At 36.9% G+C, this 25661-nt stretch overlaps 1 pseudogene and 5 gene segments (V, D, J or C); all 6 read right to left on the bottom strand.

Annotated features, from left to right (window-relative positions):
• Positions 1-152: 152 nt before the first annotated feature.
• LOC132860705 (Ig heavy chain V region 5A-like) lies at positions 153-571 on the bottom strand (annotated as a pseudogene).
• Positions 572-1242: 671 nt separating this feature from the next.
• Positions 1243-1783, bottom strand: LOC132861610 (Ig heavy chain V region 914-like). The segment is given in 3 exon segments: positions 1243-1281; positions 1356-1642; positions 1741-1783. Coding segments are annotated over 3 exon segments (369 nt in total).
• A 5935-nt stretch (positions 1784-7718) lies between these two features.
• LOC132861609 (Ig heavy chain V region 914-like) lies at positions 7719-8845 on the bottom strand. The segment is given in 3 exon segments: positions 7719-7748; positions 8398-8699; positions 8806-8845. Coding segments are annotated over 3 exon segments (372 nt in total).
• Positions 8846-11862: 3017 nt separating this feature from the next.
• Positions 11863-12427, bottom strand: LOC132860951 (Ig heavy chain V region 5A-like). The segment is given in 2 exon segments: positions 11863-12170; positions 12264-12427. Coding segments are annotated over 2 exon segments (408 nt in total).
• Positions 12428-12951: 524 nt separating this feature from the next.
• LOC132861607 (immunoglobulin heavy variable 4-39-like) lies at positions 12952-14359 on the bottom strand. The segment is given in 3 exon segments: positions 12952-12966; positions 13929-14233; positions 14317-14359. Coding segments are annotated over 3 exon segments (363 nt in total).
• A 6384-nt stretch (positions 14360-20743) lies between these two features.
• Positions 20744-25547, bottom strand: LOC132861606 (Ig heavy chain V region PJ14-like). The segment is given in 4 exon segments: positions 20744-20815; positions 21326-21528; positions 25104-25412; positions 25502-25547. Coding segments are annotated over 4 exon segments (630 nt in total).
• Between the last annotated feature and the right edge of the window lie 114 nt (positions 25548-25661).

Genomic DNA, 25661 nt, shown 5'->3' with positions numbered 1-25661 from the left:
TTTAAAATGCTGCAAACGATTCTGACTTCATTCCAGTGGAAGAAAGTGAAAGTGTGACTGAAATGATTTATTAGTTACACTGAGAGGATGTCTGTAACATGTCTCATAAGGTTTTTGTAAGAGGAATCCACTATTCTGTCTCACTGTGTGTAACGAGCGCAGTAATACACAGCTGTGTCTTCAGTCTGCATGTTCTGTCCTCCAATTGTTATTGTGTTAGTAGAAGTGTCTCTGGAGATGCTGAACTTATTTTTCAGTTTGTCACTGTAAGCTGTACTCCCACCATTATCGATGTATCCAATCCACTCCAGAGCTTTTCCTGCAGGTTGTCGAATCCAAGCTGTATGATAGCTCGTAACTGAATATGAAACCTTGCACTCTGGCCTGGCTGGACTGTCATGGAAGCAGGCTGAGTCAGTTCCACACCATGCACATCTGTGGAGGAAAACACATGGTGATATCTCACACAATATATGCTGCACCTTTATTCTTCATCTAGTAAATGAATGAATTTGATAAAGCACTCACAAGAAGCAGCTGCCAGCAGGAGCAGTAGAGATGTAGAGAACATGGTGTGTGTTGTTTGGACTGGAGTCTTCTCTGTTCTCCAAAGTTTAACACACACCATCACATCATATAAATAGAGTGAGATCCAGCTCTGACACTTGGATTTGTTTATCTGCTGATGATGGGAGGAGAATGTATCTGAAATGTATTTAAATCATGAGGAGGAGATTCATCTGATGGAGGATGTGTTGGTTTATAAACTCAACTTTCAACAAGAATTTTTATTTGGAATGTTGTCTTTGGAGTTTTAAACATGTTTCTCACAATATTTATGCTATAATTGATCTAAACAATAACTGTAAAATTTCTAAAACAACACAGATTATTGTAGTTAAATATGAATCAGTTTTGCAGAATCCCAATAATCAAATATCTGTCCGGTGAGTTAAATGAAGCTGGACAACGATTATAATGTATAAAGTGAGAGAGTTTCTTTACAAAGACTGACATCTAGAGGCACATAAAGAATTATAATTATAATAATAGCTTAAATTGTGTGTTACACCGACATCCACTTCAGCAAGCTGCACAAAAGCTTTGGAATAGATTGGTGTGGTATTAATGATGGATTAACTGTGTATTCACTTGTGTTCAGGACAACAATTTATTTTAATGTTGAGACAAAGATGAAACTTTATGTAGATATCTTTCAACTATAGAAGTGTCTTAGCTCTGCTAGCTCATATATACCAGACCCCTCTGGGGACATGTGTACTGCAGAGAGAGGAAAATGACCAGGGATGTTTTTGTACAGGGCTTCAGTGAGTTTGTAGTGTTGTGTGTCTGGCACAGTAATACACAGCCGTGTCCTCGACCTGAAAGTTTTGTCCTCTTAAATAAATTGTGCTGCTGGATTTGTCCTGGCTGAGACTGATCTTGCTCTTCATCGTGTCTTTGAGATCAGTGCTATCACCGCTACACAGATATCTGAGCCATTCCAGTGCTTTTCCAGCAGGTTGCCGTATCCAGTTAATACAATAATTCGACACCGAGATCTTGCAAGAGATGGAGAACGACTCTCCAGGCTTCACCAGCACAGAGTCTGTCTGAGTGAGCTCCACACCTCCAACACCACCTGTGAATAAGAGCGACAGAACATCATCAAAAATCATCAAGTCATTTTCACAAAACGAGAAATAAATCTAAATTCATTCAGCCGACACGGAGACGTACAGAATGCACCTGAAAGCAGCAGCAACACTGATAATGACAGCATTGTTGTTGATATAAATGTGAAGTGAAGTAAAATGCTCAGCTGCTCTCCTCCTCCTCACTACACACTCACACACACACACTCACACAGACCTCCTTAATGTAAGAGACACAAGTGGAGGATTTGCATGAAATGCATCATCATGATCTTGAAGTCTCAGGTTTACTCATTTATACATTAATGTTCTTCCTCTTAGAAGAATTGGTCTTAGAGTGAAATGAACAAAACACTAACGTGTCTCTGTGATTAACTGAACTGAACATGTTCAATCAACCATCGTCTAAAATGAGCCTTATTTGATAAAGTCACAGTTTCTGTGTTCAGAAGGTGTAAGTTACATTTCTATAACAGAAGCTGTGTATTTTGATGTGTGTATTACAGTGTGTATTGGGACTGGGATGTGTGTATTACAGTGTGTATTGGGACTGGGATGTGTATTACAGTGTGTATTGGGACTGGGATTTTTGTATTACATTGTTTATTGGGACTGTGATGTGTGTATTACAGTGTGTATTGGGACTGGGGTGTGTATTATAGTGTGTATTGAGACTGTGATGTGTGTGTTACAATGTGTATTGGGACTGGGATGTGTGTGTTACAGTGTGTGTTGGGACTGTGATGTGTGTATTACAGTGTGTATTGGGACTGTGATGTGTGTGTTACAGTGTGTATTGGGACTGGGATGTGTGTATTACAGTGTGTATTGGGACTGGTGTGTGTGTATTACAGTGTTTATTGGGACTGTGATGTGTGTATTACAGTGTGTATTGGGACTGGGATGTGTGTATTACAGTGTGTATTGGGACTGTGATGTGTGTATTACAGTGTGTATTGGGACTGTGATGTGTGTATTACAGTGTGTATTGGGACTGGTGTGTGTGTATTACAGTGTTTATTGGGACTGTGATGTGTGTATTACAGTGTGTATTGGGACTGGGATGTGTGTATTCCAGTGTGTATTGGGGCTGGGATGTGTGTATTACAGTGTGTATTGGGACTGTGATGTCTACTAATTTGTTGGTTTGAGGAACAGTCAGATCCACATTAACACAGTATGCTGACAGAGCTGTTATTTCTACCTGTGGGCTTTTTCCAGCGTTTTCAGGAGCTTAGAATAGTTAATTTATATTTTCATTCCTAATAATTACTTTAGGCCACGCCCACTTTAGGGTTATATCCAGGTATCTTTGCTTCAGTTGTGTGACACGAAAGTCATGTGAGCAAAAGGGTGCTATTTTTATAACAGGGTGAATTTGCATAAATCAGCTGTTAGATTTCATAGTTTCATGAATCCTTCTTGAAAACAAGCAGCTGCTGCCCCCTACAGGTGCAGATACAAAATATTATAATGTTCTTGCTGCCAATTAAAAAATAACTTTCACATGTACCAACAATAAAAATAAAGAAAGTAGGAAGTCAGAATTGGAGCATTTTTATCAGCATGGTTTAAAAGAGAGTAAACACTCAGACACAGTATCAGCAGTAACATAGTAAATCATTTGGTTTAACCAAATCAATTAATACAGGGTTCCCACTCTTTTTCAGAGATCATTTTCCAGGACATTTCAAATTTAGCAAAAAAAGACAAGGCTCACAGATTCACGGCCTAAAGTAATATGTTCTTCTGTCCAGAAGTCTTACAAACAACGAACACTTTATGGCTATTACTTAACTATACTTTTAAAGACAATTTGTCATGTGAATGAAATTTCAACATTTATAAAATAAAAAGACTGCACATATTAACATCCTCTCCTTTCTCAGGCCAATGCCGTCATGCTTTAGTTTGCTGTACATTCCCCTTGTACATGATATTCAGATTAACAAGGTTAATATAACCTGGTTACCCGTCACCATTTGCTGAAAACATTCGAGCAGTTAAACCATTCCTAGCACCTGAAACCGCCAACACAAGACTGTTACTAACGTTAATTGTTTCGACCAGTTGTAAACTGTTCTTTAAATGATCAAGAACATTTAAAAATAATAATTTTCCAGGACAACAAGATTTTTTCCAGGACAATTTATGTTTTCTCTCATTTTCCATGTGTTTTCCAGGACTGGAACATTGGTCATTAATTTTCCAGGATTTCCAGGTTTTCCAGGACGCGTGGGAACCCTGTAATAGGGAAATTAATATTAATTGTTTCCCCTAGATTTGTGAACATCTACTTCCATAGTTCTTAATCTGTTAATTCAATTCACTTTATTTATATAACAATTTAACAATGGATATTTTCTCAAAGCAGCTTTAAAAAAGAAAAGAAACATAAAATAAAAATTTTTAAATTAAAGTTTAAATTTTGTAACATTTTTTGTAACAGACTGTGAGCTTTTCATGTGTCTGTAGTAAGTCTGTGTTTTTGTACTGATGTCTAAGGGGAAGTATCACTGTGTGCTGTATCTCCCTCGGGCACAGTAATAAACTGCAGTGTCTTCTGTCCTCATGCTGTTCATCTGCAGATACACCTGCTTCTTACTGTCGTCTTTGGAGATGGTGAAGCGGCCCTTAACAGTGCTGGAGTAATATATGTAACTACTACTGTAGATGCTTGCAACCCATTCCAGCCCTTTTCCAGGCGCCTGTCTGATCCAAGTCATGTAATAGCCACTAATGTCTAATCCAGAGGCTGTGCAGGTCAGTTTGTGAGACTGATCAGGTTTGATGGTCACTGGATCAGACTCGATCAGTGTCTGACTGCAGGAATCTGAAATAGAAGAATATGTAGGAATTAACATTAAAACAGGAACACAACATTTTTTTAAATGATGTAATAAATAATACTAACATTGAATGAAGATTGCTAGAGTAAAGTAACTCAAAACTCTGCCTAGTCCCATCTCAAAGAATTAAAATGATTCCTTCTGCTGTAAATGAACACAAACTGCTGCTATGTTGTTGGGCTGAATGTTTCAGCATAAATGGTTCAAACACAGGATTTGGTTTGCATGACACACCCACTAGAGATATAAAAACATCCACAGAGGAACAGACGAGAGGAGAAAAAGCTTCCTGTAAGACTAAAGGTCTGTTTCATGCTGTCAGCTTCATCACTGCTCTTTACTCATTAGATGTTTTTTTTTTAAGCTGAATGTGTATTAATGAACAGTTAAAGATGGTCTTGTTCACACAGATCGCTCTCACAAGGCATCAAACATCAGTAACTTGGTCCTGTATTGAGAATAATTTCTAATTTCTCCTAGAAGAAATGAAGACCTGGACCTTTATCTAAAATCCAACAGAAGCATAAGAGCTCAGTGAAACATAGAGTAAGGAATTATAAACATAGAGGCATGATGTTCTAGGAAAATAATCAAGGGCAGGGTGACGGGATGCAGTAGCATGTGTGGACGTCTTTGGTTCCTCTAAGACCTCTTTCTGTGTGGTGTCATATATTGAATCAACATTATTGGAGGAATTATTGTGATTATATAACAGTGTGTTTGGAATGTAGGGATTCGTTGCTCAGTACATTACATTAATTATCCATTTAGGTGAATGAGGACTGGGATGGACTCTGGAGCCTGCACTCTGACCCAATAAAACACTTCCTAATGATGACCGAGTGACTGAATACATTACCCTGATTATTGTCTGGTGATACTGAATGATTATATGATTAGTTACAGTATATATATCCTTACACCTCTAATTCCAGTAGTTTTGTTCTCTATTAATAAGAGCACAGACATTTGTTCTCTTCTGGACTCCTGAACACATAAAACCTGCAGACGCAGACGGGGAAAATGAGCTGCAGTTTATTTACAGAGTCATTTAAAGAACCGGAATATGAACATGTCTGAATCTGAACTTGGGGTGAGCAAGAGGATGTTTTTGTATTATAACAGGGTGAATTTGCATAAACACACTTCAGCTGTTATATTTCATAGTTTCATGAATCCTTCTTGAAAACATGCAGCTGCTGCCCCCTACAGGTGATTTTTAATTCCAGGAGTTTGTAGTAGTGATGCTGCAGTAAACATCTACATTTCAGTTTGATCTCTCGTCAGATTCTGTGCTGCTGAACAGACTCTGTGTTTCTAAATTCAGGAAATGAACCATCGACCTGTAGTGTTCCTGCAGCTGGCATCATAATCAGGAGGAATAAAAGCATGAATAGTACAGTATATAGTCCCAACTAGTCATCACAATCATTGTCCTAGAGCTGATTTACCTCCAGTCAAATACGTAAAGACGTCATAATGTAAATAGGGAGCGTCCTTGACCACTATGGAGGTGCTCAACACACAACCACACGCTGCTCACTGTAGTGTTAATTTCGTCACCTATTTTTAATTTAGTCTTAGTCTTGTGCCAAATGTCCTTGTTAGTTTTAGTCATATTTAGTCATTCACATATCTTTTTTGTTAGTCCTAGTTTTAGTCGACTAAAAGTCTTGTCATTTTAGTCTAGTTTTAGTCAAAAGAAAACTCAAGGTATCTTAGTCAAGTTTTAGTCGACTAAAAGTCTTTTAATTTTAGTCTAGTTTTAGTCAAAAAATTGTAGCTTGACCACATCTGGAATCTATTGTAAGAATAAATACAACAAGGCCTCATTAAATGCAGTAATATCAGGAACACAAGTGTTAATAACTTAATGAAAAGTCTAAGATCAAAACTGTAGGTGTGTGTGTGTGTATATATATATATATATATATATATATATATATATATATATATATATATATATATATATATAAATTACCGACTTAATGCAAGTTATACATGGTATTGCACACACAATTATTGATGATATTTGGAGCAATATTACATGTAATTGTTAAACTTGATTCCCTTACATATACATTTGCTTTTAAGCCTAATTATTAATTTTGATTATGATGTGATTGTGACAGGGGGGTGGGAAGAGGTTTCAGGTTGGGGGGTGCTGAGTTTTTTCTGTCACCACTTTTGAATAAGAAACAGTATCAAGGCTATAAAACTTGTCAAAACTCCGTGAATCACAAAAGTATCAGTGAGAAGTTGAGAACACTCGTTTAAACAGTGCATACACTCGAACTTGACTGCACATCACATTATTTACTTTATTGATACTGCTTTTAATCGTAATGCAAAGACCGGTCATCGGGACATAAGCTGTCATGTACAATAAAAGAGCCTGTGCAGTGACAGGAAATATAATTTAACACAAAAAGCTGCCTAGACCAGGGGTGGACTTACGCTCAGGTGTTTATTTATTTATTTATTTATTTATTTATTTGAGCGGCATGTGGATGAATTCTTTCTACGCACACACTATTTTATTTCTTGATAACACACCGTTGCCATGAAAAACAGAGCGTTGCCATGGACACACAGGATTCTAACCGTAGAGACGGAGCACACTATTTTCTTTAGCAGAAACAATACAATTGTTTTTAAATCAATAAACTCCTTTTTAAATCATCATTTTGAGTCAAATTATTGATTTATTTGGTAGGTAGCAATATAATAAGCGGGATCCGCTTTGCGGACCTGTAATTTGAGCAACAGCGGAGCCGCGAACTCGTGCTGAATATTTTAAAGGCGTAACAGCTGATGAAAAAGCAGAGACAATTGTAGACGAAAATGCAGAGAGATTTTATCTTAGTTTTTATTTTATACAAAACATTTTCGTCTCGTCTTTTTTCGTCAACAATAATGCATGTTAATTTAGTCTTAGTCAGCGTTTTTGGACAGTGGTGCAGTCTTGTCATCGTCTCGTCTTAGTCATGAAAAAAAAGGTTGTTGACGAACATATTTCGTCTCGTCTCGTCTGACGAAATTAACACTAGCTCACTGGATAGATGAGTGGATGATAAGGTACTATGTAAATCTGTACAACAGAATGTTTCTCTATCAGAAAGGGAACCAAATCGAATCATTTTTAGAAGACACCTCACTCATCTAAGGAACACATTAGGAAACCTAAATGTAGGAATGGTTACGTGGTGATGGTTTATTTCACACAGACGGCTTTCTCCTGCTCCTGTATTGAGAAGGAGTAAAGCTCAGTGACAGAAAGTAAGGAATAAAACACTTGGGGAGGTTTTGTTACATAAAAATAATCAACAATGAATCAAAGCAGAGTTTCTGTTATCATCACAACATGAAGTCTTTTATTCATCACCATTTACAATTGTTCTTTTTTTATTTATTTATAGTTATGTTTAATCTTGTGTTAAGGCCAGAAAAACAAGTTATTTCCTGTTATGGTGTTCATTATTACAGCTAGAAACAGTCCTTCCCTCAACACTTGTCCTGAAACTGAGGAAAAAGTACAAACTTTTCTGTCCTGAAGACTTTCTCATGCTGAAAATAAAGTCACAGCTTTAACCCTGATCTAGCTCTGACACTGGAGACTCCTTCCAACAACACGAAATAAACATTCTCTTTACAGAAATCTTCATCATATCAAACACTGCAGATATTTTATCTTCTAATTAAATGTTCTCAATCAATTTGTAATTCAATGTATTCCTAAATGTTTGAGAAGTTTTTAAATAATGTATGAAGTGTTTGGAATGTAGGGATTAGTTACTCAGTAAAATGTAGTTACTACTTAATTAAAGAAGTGAATTGTGATGAGGTTTTTGTGCAGCATTGCAGCTTGTTGTGTCATTGTGTGGTCTTCGAGCGCAGTAATACACAGCTGTGTCTTCAGTCTGCATGTTCTGTCCTCTCAGTGTCACCGTGCTGCTGGAGGCATCTTTAGAAATACTGAACTTGCTTTTTAGAGACTCTTTATGATACGTGCTTCCACCTCCCCAAATGTGGTTTATCCATTCCAGAGTTTTCCCTGCAGGTTGTCGAATCCAAGCTGTGGCGTAGCTGTTATCAGTAACTGAGTAACCGGATACTTTACAGCTGAGGATTAAAGAATCTCCAGGCTTTAACATCACTGAGGTGTCCTGAGTGAGCTCTACTGCACATTCCACATCTGAAAAAAAGACATGTCACAATTCCAGTCAAAAATCTATGTACAGTAGGTTATAACTGCAGGAATTTACTAGCAGCTCTGAGATCATTAGTGAAGTGAAACTCACAGGATGAAGCTGCCAGCAGCAGCAGAACTGGAAGGAACATCGTATAACTAAAAGCAGTGCTAAACTCTCCAGAGCCCACAGTGACCGTGGCTGATATTTCTCTATATGTAGCTTTAAGGGGAATATTTTACATATTCATTTGCATATCGTTATGCTGGTGTTGTTTTTAGTCCATCACTGTGGATCAACTGTAACATCCAGAAGAACTTTCTGTTTTTTTTCAGAAACTGTAATTCTTCAGGTGAAACATGGATTCCACTAGATGTAAAAACCTCCTCATCTTATGAACATTTCTAATTTGTGATTATAAATCTATAATATTAGGAAGATTAAGAGATGTTCTCAGGTGAATTTATGTGAAGTGAACACACTCTTCATATCAGCATATTCAGTATGGAGTAAAAAACATGTGTGTGTTGTTATAGGACAATAATCAAGGACCAGGTGGTGTGATGTCAGGAATTGTAGAGGTGGTGGATGCAGGTGCTGATAATTTATTGTATAAAGTACAAACAAAACCCATGAAATTGTGTAATTCTGCACCCTTTGGCTCTACTGTGACATGAAGTTACTGCTACAAACCTGAAGATGATTATTTTCTAATAATCAATGGCACTGATTACTATGATCACTTTTCCTTTTATACAGCAGCAGTCTGTAAACGGTGACAATTTATTTATTAATCTAAGAAGAATATGGTGAACTCTTTTTATGTTTATAGTTACAGTTCTTGTTGTGATAATTTTGTAAAATACACGTTGGTGATAAACATTAGCGAATATTCTGTAAATGTTATTTATTTCCCTTGTTGTTTCTTTCAGGAAATTATGACTATAAGAGACAGTCTCAGTGTTCAATGTCTCACAGAAAGACTTAGAAATTGTGGAGTGTCTAGCTGTGACTGAGGATATGAGAATATGTTGTACTTTAATGAAGCCTACAATGTTACAGTATATTTGTTAAGCTGTAGCGCCACCTGCAGATCTTGTGAAAATGGCCTCTACATTGAATACACTTTTCTCTTTGACCACATCTGAGATTTTGGATGATTGATTAACATGTTTGTACCACTGTGGTTTCTAGCACAGTAATAAACAGCAGAATCCTGGGCTCTCAAACCAGTCACCTGCAGATACACCATGTTTTTGGAGTTGTCTCTGGTCATTTCTAAACGTCCCTCAATGTCTTTGGTGTATATTGTTTTACTGGCATCAGACCAGATAACCCCAATCCATTCTAGAGCTTTTCCAGTTTGTTGTCTGATCCAGTTGTCTGATCCACACTTGCTCAGACATGTTTACACAAATTCTAATTGGTTGATGTGATTATTATTAGACAAAAACACTACTTTATATAACGTTCAGGAAAGTGTTGTGATTATAATAGTCTTTATGATGTGCAGCAATATTAGAGATATAATAATATGGATTTAAATCAACATCATTAACTTAAACAAATAACTAGAGTGAAATGTTTTGTGATCAATTGTGGGATCATTTTTTTAATTTAACCTTGAATCGATCAGTGTTGTGTCTTGTGTCCTGTTATTGTGAACATCGAAGGAGGAGTTTTTGTACAGGGATGTTGTTTATTCGTCTCACTGTGGTCGCCGAGCACAATAATACACAGCTGTGTCTTCAGTCTGCATGTTCTGTCCTGTTAATGTCACTGTGCTGCTGGACGTGTCTCTGGAAACCTGAAACCTGCTTTTTAGTTTCTCACTGTAGTAAGTGTTACCATTATAACATATCTCTCCGATCCATTCCAGAGTTTTTCCTGCAGGTTGTCGTATCCAGTCTGTACAGTAGCTGTTATCAGTTAATGAATATCCAGACACTTTACAGGTCAGAGTCAGTGACTGACCAGGAGTTAATACTGTGGATCCGGTCTGGATCAGCTCAACACTGTGAACACCTGTTAAAGAAAAGTTATTTTAATGATGTAAAAGCAAAAAGCTTTAAGGAACCAAAACTGTATTACATGTCAAATGTAAAAACACTTACAGTGTACGGCTGCCAGCAGCAGCAGCAGTAGGGATGTAGAGATCATGGTGTGTGTTGGAGCAGAAGAAGTAAAAGCTCTTGGTCTTTGTTGCTTAAATACATAACAGAGAAGTACATTTGCATAGAGACACTCCTTATCTTAGGGTCAAAATGGGATGGATTCTTATGTATAAATATAACTGAGAAAACCTTCTCATCTTTTAAACATGTCTGTATTTTTTAGAGATATCTATCACTGCAGCTTGAGTTTATGTTTGAACCAATAAGAAGCTTAAGGCAGGTGTTAATGAGTAAGTTTATACATTATCAGGTGTTTTCAGGTGAATTTATAATAAGAAAACTTACAGAAATTTATATTCATTTAGAACAGGAAACTTTATTTCTATTTATTTATAATTATATTTAATTTAGAACCTTACATTATAACAGCATTATAAAATACATCTTGTCATGTTACTGAGAAACTTCACAACCACAGGAGGATGTAGTTACATAAATTATAGTGTTTTTATTTGTCCAACCTGTGTTTAACAACCCAAATAACTAATCACACATTATGGAAAGAGTGAAAAAGAAGAGAAAATGTAGATATTTGTCTGATAATGACTGATACTGAATGAGTCTCATACAGAATGCAGTTTGTGGATTCACTTTTTTTTCACTTTATTCATTGAGCTCTGCTGCCTCCTTCAGTTGTTTCAGATATTGAACCTCAGACTATGAGAACAGACTGTGTGTTAAACACAACACACTGCTGGAAACATGCTGTATTATTCCTGAATCCACTCATTAAACACTGATTCCAACTGCTGGTTAAAAATCCTGTAAAATGAAGGGATTAATAATGGTTCAGAATGAAGACTCTTTCAATAATGTTTTCTTTTTTATTTAAAAATGACTTTGTGTGACTGTGTTTTAAAATGCTGCAAACGATTCTGACTTCATTCCAGTGGAAGAAAGTGAAAGTGTGACTGAGATGATTTATTAGTTACACTGAGAGGATGTCTGTAACATGTCTCATAAGGTTTTTGTAAGAGGAATCCACTATTCTGTCTCACTGTGTGTAACGAGCGCAGTAATACACAGCTGTATCTTCAGTCTGCATGTTCTGTCCTCCAATTGTTATTGTGTTAGTAGAAGTGTCTCTGGAGATGCTGAACTTATTTTTCAGTTTCTCACTGTAAACTGTACTCCCACCACTGCTGATGTATCCAATCCACTCCAGAGCTTTTCCTGCAGGTTGTCGAATCCAATTTGTATAATAGCTCGTAACTGAATATGAAACCTTGCACTGGATGGAGAGACTCTGACCTGGCTGGACTGTCATGGAAGCAGGCTGAGTCAGTTCCACACCATGCACATCTGTGGAGGAAAACACATGGTGATATCTCACACAATATATGCTGCACCTTTATTCTTCATCTAGTAAATGAATGAATTTGATAAAGCACTCACAAGAAGCAGCTGCCAGCAGGAGCAGTAGAGATGTAGAGAACATGGTGTGTGTTGTTTGGACTGGAGTCTTCTCTGTTCTCCAAAGTTTAACAGACACCATCACATCATATAAATAGAGTGAGATCCAGCTCTGACACTTGGATTTGTTTATCTGCTGATGATGGGAGGAGAATGTATCTGAAACGTATTTAAATCATGAGGAGGAGATTCATCAGATCTGAATTCATAATGGAACAGCAGCCTTTCTATCAAATACTGTCATTTTCCCAAACCAGAAATCTTAAAGACTCAATGAAGGAAACAAGGAACACAAATGAATTTTAGCATAATAATTATTATGTATGCTTGAGGATCCTTTTGAACATTGATACAAACAAGATCTAAATAAATCAAATGTTTAATCAGGCTTTTGTTTGTATAAACTTAGACAATCATTCGTTTCACTCGATCGACTCCACTTGAATTTTCCATGAAATCAGGTTTTCCATAATAAAGAGCCTTATTTACTGATCAACACTAAACAGGTCACCACAGACATTTTATGTAACTGAGTTTAATCCGAGTGTCATGATGCTGGATGCAGTCAGAGCAGAATGTGAAAAGAGAGATTGTCTAAATGTGCAGATGGAAACTGATGGAGATGGTTGAGTTTGTACAGACTGCCCTCTAGTGGCAAAAAGACCTGGTGTCAGATGATACACACCTAAAATGAGAAAATGTTTCAAATGTCCTGGCTGTCAATTAAAAAAACTTTCACATGGACCAGCAATGAAAATAAAGTAAGTAGGAATTCAGTAATGGATCATTTATATTAGCATGGTTTAAAAGAGAAAACACTCAGATACAGTATCAGCAGTAACATAGTAAATTGGTCATTTGGTTTAATTAATCAGTTAATTGGGAAATCAATATTAGTCTCAATGATTATGGCACTGAGCTCTTTTTCTAGTTTGTAAACATCTACTTCCATATTTCTCAATCTGTCGATTCAATTCAATGTATTTCTGTAATGCATTTAACAATGGACTTTGTCTCAAAGCAGCTTTACATAAGTACAGAAACATAAAATAAAAATTTTAAAGTTAACATTTTAGCTAATTCTGGTTTTCCAATAATCAATTAATAAAACTCATTTGGTGAGATGATAAAAAACTTTTTGTGTTTGTTTTTTTCCTTTTCATTTTTACATTATCAAAAAATAAGTAATCAAATTATACAATGTTCATATTTCACATTTAATTTCATGGGAATCTTGAAAGAAAAAATCTCTTAAAAAATCTCTTAAAAAATCTCTTAAAAAATCTCTTAAAAAATCTTAAAAATTAATTATTAGATTTACATTGAGGAGTTTTTGGATGGTTTTTGTTCATTCAGGATGAAGAGTTAAAGCCTGAGTGCTGAGTGTGAATGGATGTTGTTCTTTATAATAAATGTCTTTTGCAGATACATTTCATTTCAACTAGTTATAAAAAGAGACTATTACTCCTAAGTAAACTTTTATTTATTTATTTTATTAATGCCAGTGTTGGTGTCTATGCTGAAATATTTGTAATATGGGGATTATTTACTCAGTAAAATGTAGTTATTATTTAATTAAAGAAGTGAATTGTGATGAGGTTTTTGTGCAGCACTGCAGCTTGTTGTGTCACTGTGTGGATAACGAGCGCAGTAATACACAGCTGTGTCTTCAGTCTGCATGTTCTGTCCCCGTAAGGTCACGGAGTTACTGGAAGTGTCTCGAGAGACCACAAACTTGTCTTTAAGTGAATCTTTCTTATGAATACTCCCATCATAATAAATACTGTTGATCCATTCTAAAGCTTTTCCTGCAGGTTGTCGAATCCAAGCTGTTCCATAGTGGCTGCTATCAGTGATAGAAGCTCCAGACACTTTACAGGTGATGGTTAAAGTCTCTCCTGGCTTTATAAGCAGTGAGTCTGACTGGATGAGCTCAGTAGCACAGAACACATCTGTAAAAAGAGAAAAAGAAAAGGTGGACATGTCGAACTGAAAGGATCAGATGAAATAATAAAGCTTCAATCCAAACACTCACAGGGGGCGAGAGCCAGCAGCAGCAGTGGAGCTGAAGCAAACATGTTTGTGTTGAAGGAAGACTAATGAGAAGTGTTTCCTCTCTAGATCAGAACGCTGCTAATATTACAAGAGGAGATACAGATTTGCATAAACATTACAGAGAGGCTGTGTTGAGTGCAGCTCTGCAGCTGTTAATCACACTCACACCCCGTTTCATCTCCATATCAATTTAATGTGGGAAATAATTCAGCTGTTTGTTATTATTAATAATGATATGAACGTGTTGTGATGTAATTAACGCTTCCTGTGATGGTCAGATTGAAAACTGATCTATTTCCAGTTCCCACAAATTAATCTGAATCTCCACCATAATCCATGAAAATGATAATAATTAGATAAACGATCCTTTATGTCGTTATCAGTCATGTGTAGGCTGCACTCTAGAGAATTACATTAACACAGAAATGATTCTCATGTCTACAAAGTTCCTTTTTTTCTGTTTTGGTCAGCAAGAGGCTGTTTTTTGTTTTTTTCATAACAGAGTGAATTTGCATAAACACACTTCAGCTGTTAGATTTCATAGTTTCATGAATCCTTCTAGAAAAAAAGCAGCTGCTGCCCCCTACAGATGCAGATACAGAAGTTGAAAATGTTCTGGCTGCCAGAAAAATAAATAATTAAATAACAATACATTTTTACATGGACTAGCGGAAATAAAGAAAGTATGAATTCAGAAATGGAGAAATTTTTATCAGCATGGTTTAAAAGAGAGAAAACACTCAGATACAGTATCAGCAGTAACATAGTAAATCATTTGGTTTAATTAATCAATTAATTGGGAAATCAATATTTGTCTCAATGATTATTTACAAATGAACATCTACTTCCTCAGTTCTCAATCTATCAATTCAATTCAATTGAAATCAAAAAATTTATTTGTTTAGCACATTTAACAATGTACATTGTCTCAAAGCAGCTTTACAAAAGAACAGAATCATATATATATATATATATATATATATATATATATATATATATATATATATTTTAAGTTTAAATTTAGTAACATTTTGAGGAAACCTTGAGAGGATCCAGGCTCAGTTGGGAACCTCATCCTCATTTGGGTGACACAGGATAGTAAATAATGTAAATGTAAATAATGTCCTTTCTACAACATTTTGTAGTCAGTTTGTCACAATGTGAAATATTGTCAATAAATATTAGATATATTCAGGGAATTAAATAAATATTATATCAGTATAAATGTCCAGACACTGTGATCTTGTCATGTGTCTATAGTAAGTCTGTGTTTTTGTACTGATGTCTAAGGGGAAGTATCACTGTGTGTGACGGGCGCAGTAATAAACTGCAGTGTCTTCTGTCCTCATGCTGTTCATCTGCAGATACACCTGCTTCTTACTGTCGTCTCTGGAGATGGTGAAGCGGCCCTTAACAGTGCTGGAGTAATATATGCTACTACTGTAGATGCTTGCAAGCCATTCCAGCCCTTTTCCAGGCGCCTGTCTGATCCAAGCCATCCGGTAGTCACCGAAGGTAAATCCAGAGGCTGTGCAGGTCAGTTTATGAGACTGATCAGGTTTGATGATCACTGGATCAGACTCGATCAGCGTCTGACTGCAGGAATCTGAGATAGAAGAATAATCAAAGGTAAGAATTAACATTAAAAATAGAACAAAACAAAATATTTTTTAAATGATGTAATAAATAATACTAACATTGAATGAAGATTGCTAGAGTAAAGTAACTCAAAACTCTGCCTAGTCCCATCTCAAAGAATTAAAATGATTCCTGCTGCTGTAAATGAACACAAACTGCTGCTATGTTGTTGGGCTGAATGTTTCAGCATAAATGGTTCAAACACAGGATTTGGTTTGCATGACACACCCACTAGAGATATAAAAACATCCACAGAGGAACAGACGAGAGGAGAAAAAGCTTCCTGTAAAACTCCGGGTGTGTTTCATGCTGTCAGCTTCATCATTGCTCTTTACTCATTAGATCTAATGTCTTTTTAGTCCATCTCTGTGGATCACTGGAACATCCAAAAGAAGGTAAAGTTTTCTGATCACTGATTATCACTGAACAACACAAACGTGTCCAGTCCTTCATGATGTTGTAATTTTTTAGCTAATCCTGGTTTTCTGATGATCCATTAATAAAAATCATTTGGTGAGATGATAAAACACTTTGTGTTTCTTTTATTCATTTTAATTTGTACATTACCAGAAATTCATGATCGATTATACAATGTTCATATTTCACATTTAATTACATGGGATTCTTATTAATTATTAGATTTAGATTGAGGAGTTTTTGGATGGTTTTTGTTCATTCGGGATGAAGAGTTAAAGCCTGAGTGCTGAGTGTGAATGGATGTTGTTCTTTATAATAAATGTCTTTTGCAGACACATTTCATTTCAACTACTTAAAAAAAGAGACTATTATTCGTAAGAAAACTTTTATTTATTTATTTTATTAATGCCAGTGTTGGTGTCTATGCTGAAATATTTGTAATATGGGGATTAATTACTCAGTAAAATGTAGTTATTATTTAATTAAAGAAGTGAATTGTGATGAGGTTTTTGTGCAGCACTGCAGCTTGTTGTGTCACTGTGTGGATCACGAGTGCAGTAATACACAGCTGTGGCTTCAGTCTGCATGTTCTGTCCCCGTTAGGTCACAGAGTTACTGGAAGTGTCTCGAGAGACAACAAACTTGTCTTTAAGTGAATCTTTCTTATTAATATCTCCATCCTATTCAATTAAATTGATCCATTCTAAAGCTTTTCCTGCAGGTTGTCGAATCCAAGCTGTTCCATAGTGGCTACTGCTATCAGTGATAGAAGCTCCAGACACTTTACAGGTGATGGTTAAAGTCTCTCCTGGCTTTATAAGCAGTGAGTCTGGCTGGATGAGCTCAGTAGCACAGAACACATCTGTAAAAAGAGAAAAAGAAAAGGTGGACATGTCGAACTGAAAGGATCAGATGAAATAATAAAGCTTCAATCCAAACACTCACAGGGGGCGAGAGCCAGCAGCAGCAGTGGAGCTGAAGCAAACATGTTTGTGTTGAAGGAAGACTAATGAGAAGTGTTTCCTCTCTAGATCAGAACGCTGCTAATATTACAAGAGGAGATGCAGATTTGCATAAACATTACAGAGAGGCTGTGTTGAGTGCAGCTCTGCAGCTGTTAATCACAATCACACCCCGTTTCATCTCCATATCAATTTAATGTGGGAAATAATTCAGCTGTTTGTTATTATTAATAATGATATGAACGTGTTGTGATGTAATTAACGCTTTCCTGAACTACATTGAACATTATAATCAAACGATGTAACCGAATATAACGTTCATTCTGGTATAGGCTGAAACCCTCTAGAGTCTTTATCTGACGAATCCAGAGAGAAAGAGCTGAGAAGATTCTAGATCAGGTGTTTTTAAATCTTGTGATACTGAATGATTATATGATTAGTTACAGTATATATATATCCTTACATCTCTAATTCCAGCAGTTTTGTTCTCTATTAATAAGAGCACAGACATCTGTTCTCTTCTGGACTCCTGAACACATAAAACCTGCAGACACAGACGGGGAAAATGAGCTGCAGTTTATTTACAGAGTCATTTAGAGAACCGAAATATGAACATGTCTGAATCTGAACTTGGGGTGAAGAAGAGGATGTTTTTGTATTATAACAGGGTGAATTTGCATAAACACACTTCAGCTGTTAGATTTCATAGTTTCATGAATCATTCTTGAAAACAAGCAGCTGCTGCCCCCTACAGGTGATTTTTAATTCCAGGAGTTTGTAGTAGTGATGCTGCAGTAAACATCTACATTTCAGTTTGATCTCTCGTCAGATTCTGTGCTGCTGAACAGACTCTGTGTTTCTAAATTCAGGAAATGAACCATCGACCTGTAGTGTTCCTGCAGCTGGCATCACAATCAGGAGGAATAAAAGCATGAATAGTACAGTATATAGTCCCAACTAGTCATCACAATCATTGTCCTAGAGCTGATTTACCTCCAGTCAAAAACGTAAAGATGTTATAATGTAAATGTGATACATAAGATGGGGAATATTATAAATATTAATAACTGCTAGAAGATATTGGAATAATTCAATTCAATTCAAGTTTATTTGTATAGCGCTTTTTACAGTGGACATTGTCTCAAAGCAGCTTTACAGAACATAAACATAGAACAGAAAATAAACATAAGGAGTAGTATAAAGAATTAATATAATAAAAAATCAAAATATAAATAGTTCACAGTGTGTATGTATGTATGTATGTATGTATGTATGTATGTATGTATGTATGTATGTATGTATGTATGTATATGTATTTTTTCCCCAATGAGCAAGTCTGAGGAGACACTGAGGCAGCAGTGGCAAGTAAAAACTCCCTTAGATTGGTAAAGGAAGAAACCTTGAGAGAAACCAGACTCAAAGGGGAACCCATCCTCATATGGGTGACACTAGATGCTGTGATTACAAATATACAGTCAGACAAGTGTTGTATTGGTGTAAAGAGCACATGGAGTTGAGATCTCCTCTTAGTATCACAGAGTCCAACTGGAGCTGGTAGATCTGTAGATGTCTCAGGATTCTCACAGAGTCGGCCTCATCTCGGTGGAAGTCCAAAAACGTCATCGCATGGAAGACGATCGGAGCTGGTTCAATGTCTGGGTGTCTCGGCATGGGTAGAAAAAGAGAAGAGCAGTGCAGGGGGATTAACATATCTGCTGTTCATAAAAATGTGCAAGTCTAGTGTAATAGTGCACAATATAATGGGATGTGTTATGTGTATGCCTGACTAAAGAGATGAGTTTTTAATCTACATTTAAACTGGGAAAGTGTGTCTGAGCCCCGAACACTATCAGGAAGACTATTCCAGAATTTGGGAGCTAAATGAGAAAACGCTCTACCGCCTTTAGTAGACTTAGATATTCTGGGAACTACCAGAAGTCCTGAGTTTTGTGATCTCAGAGAGCGTGAAGGTGTTAGAAGACTAGTTACTAGTAACGTGTTAGAAGACTAGTTAGATACGTGGGAGCTAAACCGTTAAGAGCCTTGTATGGAAGTAGCAGCAGTTTGTGGTCGATTCTAAACTTAACAGGTTCCAGCAGCTGGAAGGGGATAAAGAGGAAGACCTGAGTGCTGAGTGTGAATAGATGATGTTGTTTATAATAAAGGTCTCTGGGGTGCAGCTTCCTGCTGAGGGAATATTTACAGCTCACTAGGACGTGCTTGTTGAAGTAATTTAGTGACACGTGTTTTCGTATTGTGTAGGAAACCCTTCTTCATTTCTGTCTCAGTACAGAATCTGATTCTTTTTTCATCCATTGATTTCTTCATTCCTCAAGCTTTATATTCTTTATTTTATTCAACAGTTGTTTTATTTCTGATGCTGCTTTTTCTATTCTCTTCTTTTTTTCTTCTTTTTTTCTTTCTCTCCTAGCTCTAGGTTTTCTGGTATTTGTAGCTTTAATCTCACTTTTGTTTTGTATGGAATATGAGAGCAGGTTTGTGAAGTTGGATAGCATTGATAAGGTTCATCTAATGAGCATGAAATTAAACATTCATGTCCTTCATCATCCATTCTACCTACCATTCTAACAACATTGTGTAAGTTTTTGTACAGCTGTGTTATCTATCACAGAGCTCACTGTAAACTAGAGCAGCCAAGAACATGCTGTTTATACACCACTCTATTTGAATAGGGAGCGTCCATGACCACTATGGAGGTGTTCAACCCACAACCACACGCTGCTCACTGGATAGATGAGTGGATGATAAGGTACTATGTAAATCTCTACAACAGAATGTTTCTCTATCAGAAAGGGAACCAAATCGAATCATTTTTAGAAGACACCTCACTCATCTAAGGAACACATTAGGAAACCTAAATGTAGGAATGGTTACGTGGTGATGGTTTATTTCACACAGACGGCTTTCTCCTGCTCCTGTATTGAGAAGGAGTAAAGCTCAGTGACAGAAAGTAAGGAATAAAACACTTGGGGAGGTTTTGTTACAGAAAAATAATCAACAATGAATCAAAGCAGAGTTTCTGTTATCATCACAACATGAAGTCTTTTATTCATCACCATTTACAATTGTTCTTTTTTTATTTATTTATAGTTATGTTTAATCTTGTGTTACGGCCAGAAAAACAAGTTATTTCCTGTTATCGTGTTCATTATTACAGCTAGAAACAGTCCTTCCCTCAACACTTGTCCTGATACTGAGGAAAAAGTACAAACTTTTCTGTCCTGAAGACTTTCTCATGCTGAAAATAAAGTCACAGCTTTAACCCTGATCTAGCTCTGACACTGGAGACTCCTTCCAACAACACGAAATAAACATTCTCTTTACAGAAATCTTCATCGTATCAAACACTGCAGATATTTTATCTTCTAATTAAATGTTCTCAAACAATTTGTACTTCTCCAGAGCCCACAGTGACAGTGGCTGATATTTCTCTATATGTAGCTGTAAGGGGAACATTTTACATATTCATTTGCATATTGTTATGCTGGTCTTCTACAGGTGTCAATAATCACAGTGAAAAATGTTCCTTAGTGTTTAAATTAGTTTGTATTTATTTAACACTGAATCTGTAAGTTACTGATGACTTTCATCCTCTGATTATAAACTGCTTCCATAGTTCTCACTCTGTCACACTATGAAACTTTTCTACTGACTGGATCTCATTACACAGACTCCTGAAAGTGTGTAGGAAAGTCACACTGTTGTGTCTGTTGTGTTATATTTTTACTGGACAAATTCAAAAATGTATTAATTAATCTAGCAGCAGAGTAAATGTACAGACAATGTTTAGAACAGTCCAGTAAAAGTCAGCAACATGTAAGTCAGAGACACTGTAAACATTTTGGTTCTTTCACCTCCATGAATCTCCAAATGTGGGTTTGTCATGTGTCTATAGTAAGTCTGTGTTTTTGTACTAATGTCTAAGGGGAAGTATCACTGTGTGTGACGGGCGCAGTAATAAACTGCTGTGTCTTCTGTCCTCATGCTGTTCATCTGCAGATACACCTGCTTCTTACTGTTGTCTCTGGAGATGGTGAAGCGGCCCTGAACAGCACTGGAGTAATACTTCCTATCACTATCACCCTCAATAGTTGCAACAAATTCCAGCCCTTTTCCAGGCGCCTGTCTGATCCAAGCCATCCAGTAGCTACCAAAGTTAAATCCAGAGGCTGTGCAGGTCAGTTTATGAGACTGATCAGGTTTGATGGTCACTGGATCAGATTCGATCAGTGTCTGACTGCAGGAATCTGAAATAAAAGAATATTCAAAGGTAGGAATTAACATTAAAAATGAATGAATGAAAAATATTTAAATAATGTAAATAATAATACTAACATTGAATGAAGATTGCTAGAGTAAAGTAACTCAAAACTCTGCCTAGTCCCATCTCAAAGAATTAAAATGATTCCTGCTGCTGTAAATGAACACAAACTGCTGCTATGTTGTTGGGCTGAATGTTTCAGCATAAATGGTTCAAACACAGGATTTGGTTTGCATGACACACCCACTAGAGATATAAAAACATCCACAGAGGAACAGACGAGAGGAGAAAAAGCTTTCTGTAAAACTCCGGGTGTGTTTCATGCTGTCAGCTTCATCACTGCTCTTTACTCATTAGATCTCATGTCTTTTTAGTCCATCACTGTGGATCACTGGAACATCCAGAAGAACATTCTGCTCTACTTATTGCACAGAAATATATATATAACACTACCAACTGCATAAGGTGAACACTTTCTAAAAAAAAAACTCTTACAAATTTGCAGTCTGTGAATATTATTCTTTGTAAATAATAAGTTCAGCATTTTCCTGTTTACATCAGATCAGCTGTCAGATAGCAGCACTGTTCTTATGCATGTAAAGTCATCGTGATGATACCGAGCGCTTACACATTACAGAGGACACATGAAGAATTCAACATTATGAAGTCCAGTAAAAAGAGTGAAATAGTGAAAGGAATCACTATAAACAGATTTATCTAATTTTTCCCTACAAATATGTAAAAGTCAATTCCACTGGACAAGGAACAATGATTCAGTGGACTGCAGGACAGTAATCTGGTCATGATCAATCTAAATCATAACTCAATTATAATGTGATGTAGAGATGACAGGGTTTATTCAGTAGATTTAAAACGTACACATTAAAGATGTAATTTTAGTTTAAATTTTAGCACTACAATCTAATCTAATCAACTGACAAACAGTTAGCTGATGTCTTGTCACACTTCTGAGAAACACAGAAGCAAAATATTAGTTACTTACTATGTACTTACTGTGTAGTTGATCAAATGGTGAAGATTATACAGTCTGGAGCTCTAAGGTCTTGGCTTCATAAGAATGGTGTCTTTATTGTTTATGACTTTAATGTAAATCCCAAGAGAACATGTTCTCATATTTATGACACACTGTCAGTCATTAGATCTTTAACTTGTTGGTATTATGGAGAGACTTATAGACAAAGAGTAAAATCTTAAAATCTATTCTCTGCGAAATCGGCAGCCAGTGTAGAGATTTAAGAATGGGAGTGATGTGTTCATGTTTGCGACAGCTAGAGAGAAATCTGGCAGCAGCATTTTGAACGAGCTGGAGACGCGTAATCTGAGTTTTTTATATACCGCAATATAAAGAGTTACAGTAATCTAAGCGAGAGGTTATAAACCATTTATAAACAGCCATTTCTAGAGTCTTAGGGGTAAGAAAATGTTTAATTTTGGAGAGAATCCACAGTTGGTAAAAGCTAGACCCAATAACAGACGAGATGTGTTTGTCAAATTTTAAGTGCTGATTAAAGATGCCAAGATTCTGCACCCGTGAAGATCTAAAAACAGATAAACTCTCTAGGTTGATGCTAGAGGACTGAGAGTTCTCATTTGGGCTAAACATTATTACCTCAGTCTTTTCTTCATTTAAAAACAGAAAATTTTGTGCCAGCCATAATTTAACCTCTTCTAAACATTTTAGAAGAGATGAGCTTGCTAAAGGGTTATTTTTCCTAATTGGTAAGTAGATCTGAGTGTCATCAGCATAGAAATGAAAGGATACATCATGTTTCCGGAGAATAGAGCCCAGGGGTAGCATATATAATGAGAATAGAGAAGGAGCTAAAATTGAGCCTTGTGGAAGGCCACAGGACAGCACGGCGGGGGAGGAGGAAAGTTACCCAGTTTCACTATGAACTTTCTGTCAGTTAGGTATGACTGAAACCAGCTCAAAACATTAGCTTTTAGACCTACCCAGGTCTCGAGCCTTGATAATAAAAGGGAGTGGTCTATGGTATCAAAAGCAGCTGATAAATCTAAGAGAATAAGAACCACAGAGTCTCCGGAGTCAGTAGAAAGGTAAATGTCATTTAAAACTCTCAAAAGGGCCGACTCAGTACTGTGAGCAGACTTAAAACCCGATTGAAAGACCTCATAGATACAATTGTTATTCAGAAAACTTTGGAGGCGTGAGTGAGAGTGTGTGTGTGCCCTGCGATGGGTTGGCACTCCGTCCAGGGTGTATCCTGCCTTGATGCCCGATGGCGCCTGAGATAGGCACAGGCTCCCCGTGACCCGAGGTAGTTCGGATAAGCGGTAGAAGATGAATGAATGAATGAATGAAAACTTTGGAGTTGATTTAGCACAATTTTCTCCAGAATTTTTGACATGAAAGGCAAGACAGAGATAGGTCGAAAGTTTTTTTGAATGAAGGGGTCCAGTGAAGGCTTCTTGAGCAAGGGAGTAACAGTGGCAACCTTAAGGTTGGCAGGGACTGTGCCAGTTTGCAGGCACTTATTGATCAGAGACAGCAGGCCTGGAGCAATTGAGTGAAAGATTTGTTTTAAAAATTTTGGGTGAATTATGTCACTGGGACAAAATGAGGGTTTGAGCTTGTCAATCACCTCCTTCAGTTGCTGGAGGTTGATGGGCTCAAAAGCTTTAAAAAATGCAGAGACCTTTGACGTGATTGGGGAAGAGATAGGAGTTATAGTGGGGCGAACAGTTAGCCTTAGTTTAGTGATTTTGTCACCAAAGAATCTCGAGAAGCCTTCACAGACAGCAACAGAGGAAACAGGCATAGATTTAACAGAAGGATTTGTCACGGATTTAATGATAGAAAACAAAACCTTAGGTTTAGAGTGGTTTCTTTCAATTAGATTAGAGAAATAAGCAGCTTTCGCAGATTTGGCTAAAGTCTGGTAAGATGTAAGAGAGTCTCTAAATATCTGAAGAGAAACATGCAGCCTGTCCTTTTTCCATTTACGTTCTGCCTTTCTGCAAAGTTGTCTTTGGAGACGAGTCTCAGCGTTTTGCCAAACTACAGATTTTAATTTTTTCTTGCAGGGTTTGAGAGGAGCAGTTGCATTTGCGGTCTCAAGCCAGGCCAAGATGTTGGTCAGCATCCAAGTCAGGTAATGGCTGCTCCAGGAGCAACTGTGAGCAGCATTTGGCAAAATACGAGTTAAAATTAATGCTAAACTGTGGTGAATAAAAACGTGAAACACTTTCAGACATATTAGAAAAGTGAGAGATGACTGGAAGAGACAGGGAGAATAATATAGGCTTATGATCTGAGATCATAATATCAGAAAGCACAATATCAGCCACATCAAGTCCATAAGATAGAACCAGATCAAGGATATGAGAATATGTTGTACAAGACACACATTGTGTCTTGTGTCTTCTTATTGTGTTCACTGAATGAGGAGTTTTTGTATAGGGATGTTGTTTATTCGTCTCACTGTGGTTCACGAGCGCAGTAATACACAGCTGTGTCTTCAGTCTGCATGTTCTGTCCTGTTAATGTCACTGTGCTGCTGGACGTGTCTCTGGAAATCTGATACTTGCTTTTCAGTTTCTCACTGTAGGCAGTGCCCCCACTAGCACATATACGTCCGATCCATTCCAGAGTTTTTCCTGCAGGTTGTCGTATCCAGTGTGTACAGTAGCTGTAATCAGTTAATGAATATCCAGACACTTTACAGGTCAGAGTCAGTGACTGACCAGGAGTTAATACTGTGGATCCGGTCTGGATCAGCTCAACACTGTGAACACCTGTTAAAGAAAAGTTATTTTAATGATGTAAAAGCAAAAAGCTTTAAGGAACCAAAACTGTATTACATGTCAAATGTAAAAACACTTACAGTGTACGGCTGCCAGCAGCAGCAGCAGTAGGGATGTAGAGATCATGGTGTGTGTTGGAGCAGAAGAAGTAAAAGCTCTTGGTCTTTGTTGCTTAAATATATAACAGGGAAGGACATTTGCATAGAGACACTCCTTATCTTAGGGTCAACATGGGATGGA

This window comes from Tachysurus vachellii, chromosome 18 (assembly GCF_030014155.1).
Source record: "Tachysurus vachellii isolate PV-2020 chromosome 18, HZAU_Pvac_v1, whole genome shotgun sequence".
In the NCBI taxonomy this organism is placed as follows: Eukaryota; Metazoa; Chordata; class Actinopteri; order Siluriformes; family Bagridae; genus Tachysurus; species Tachysurus vachellii.
The sequence above is the reverse complement of the archived record's forward strand: the minus strand, read 5'-3'. Positions and strand labels throughout refer to the sequence as shown.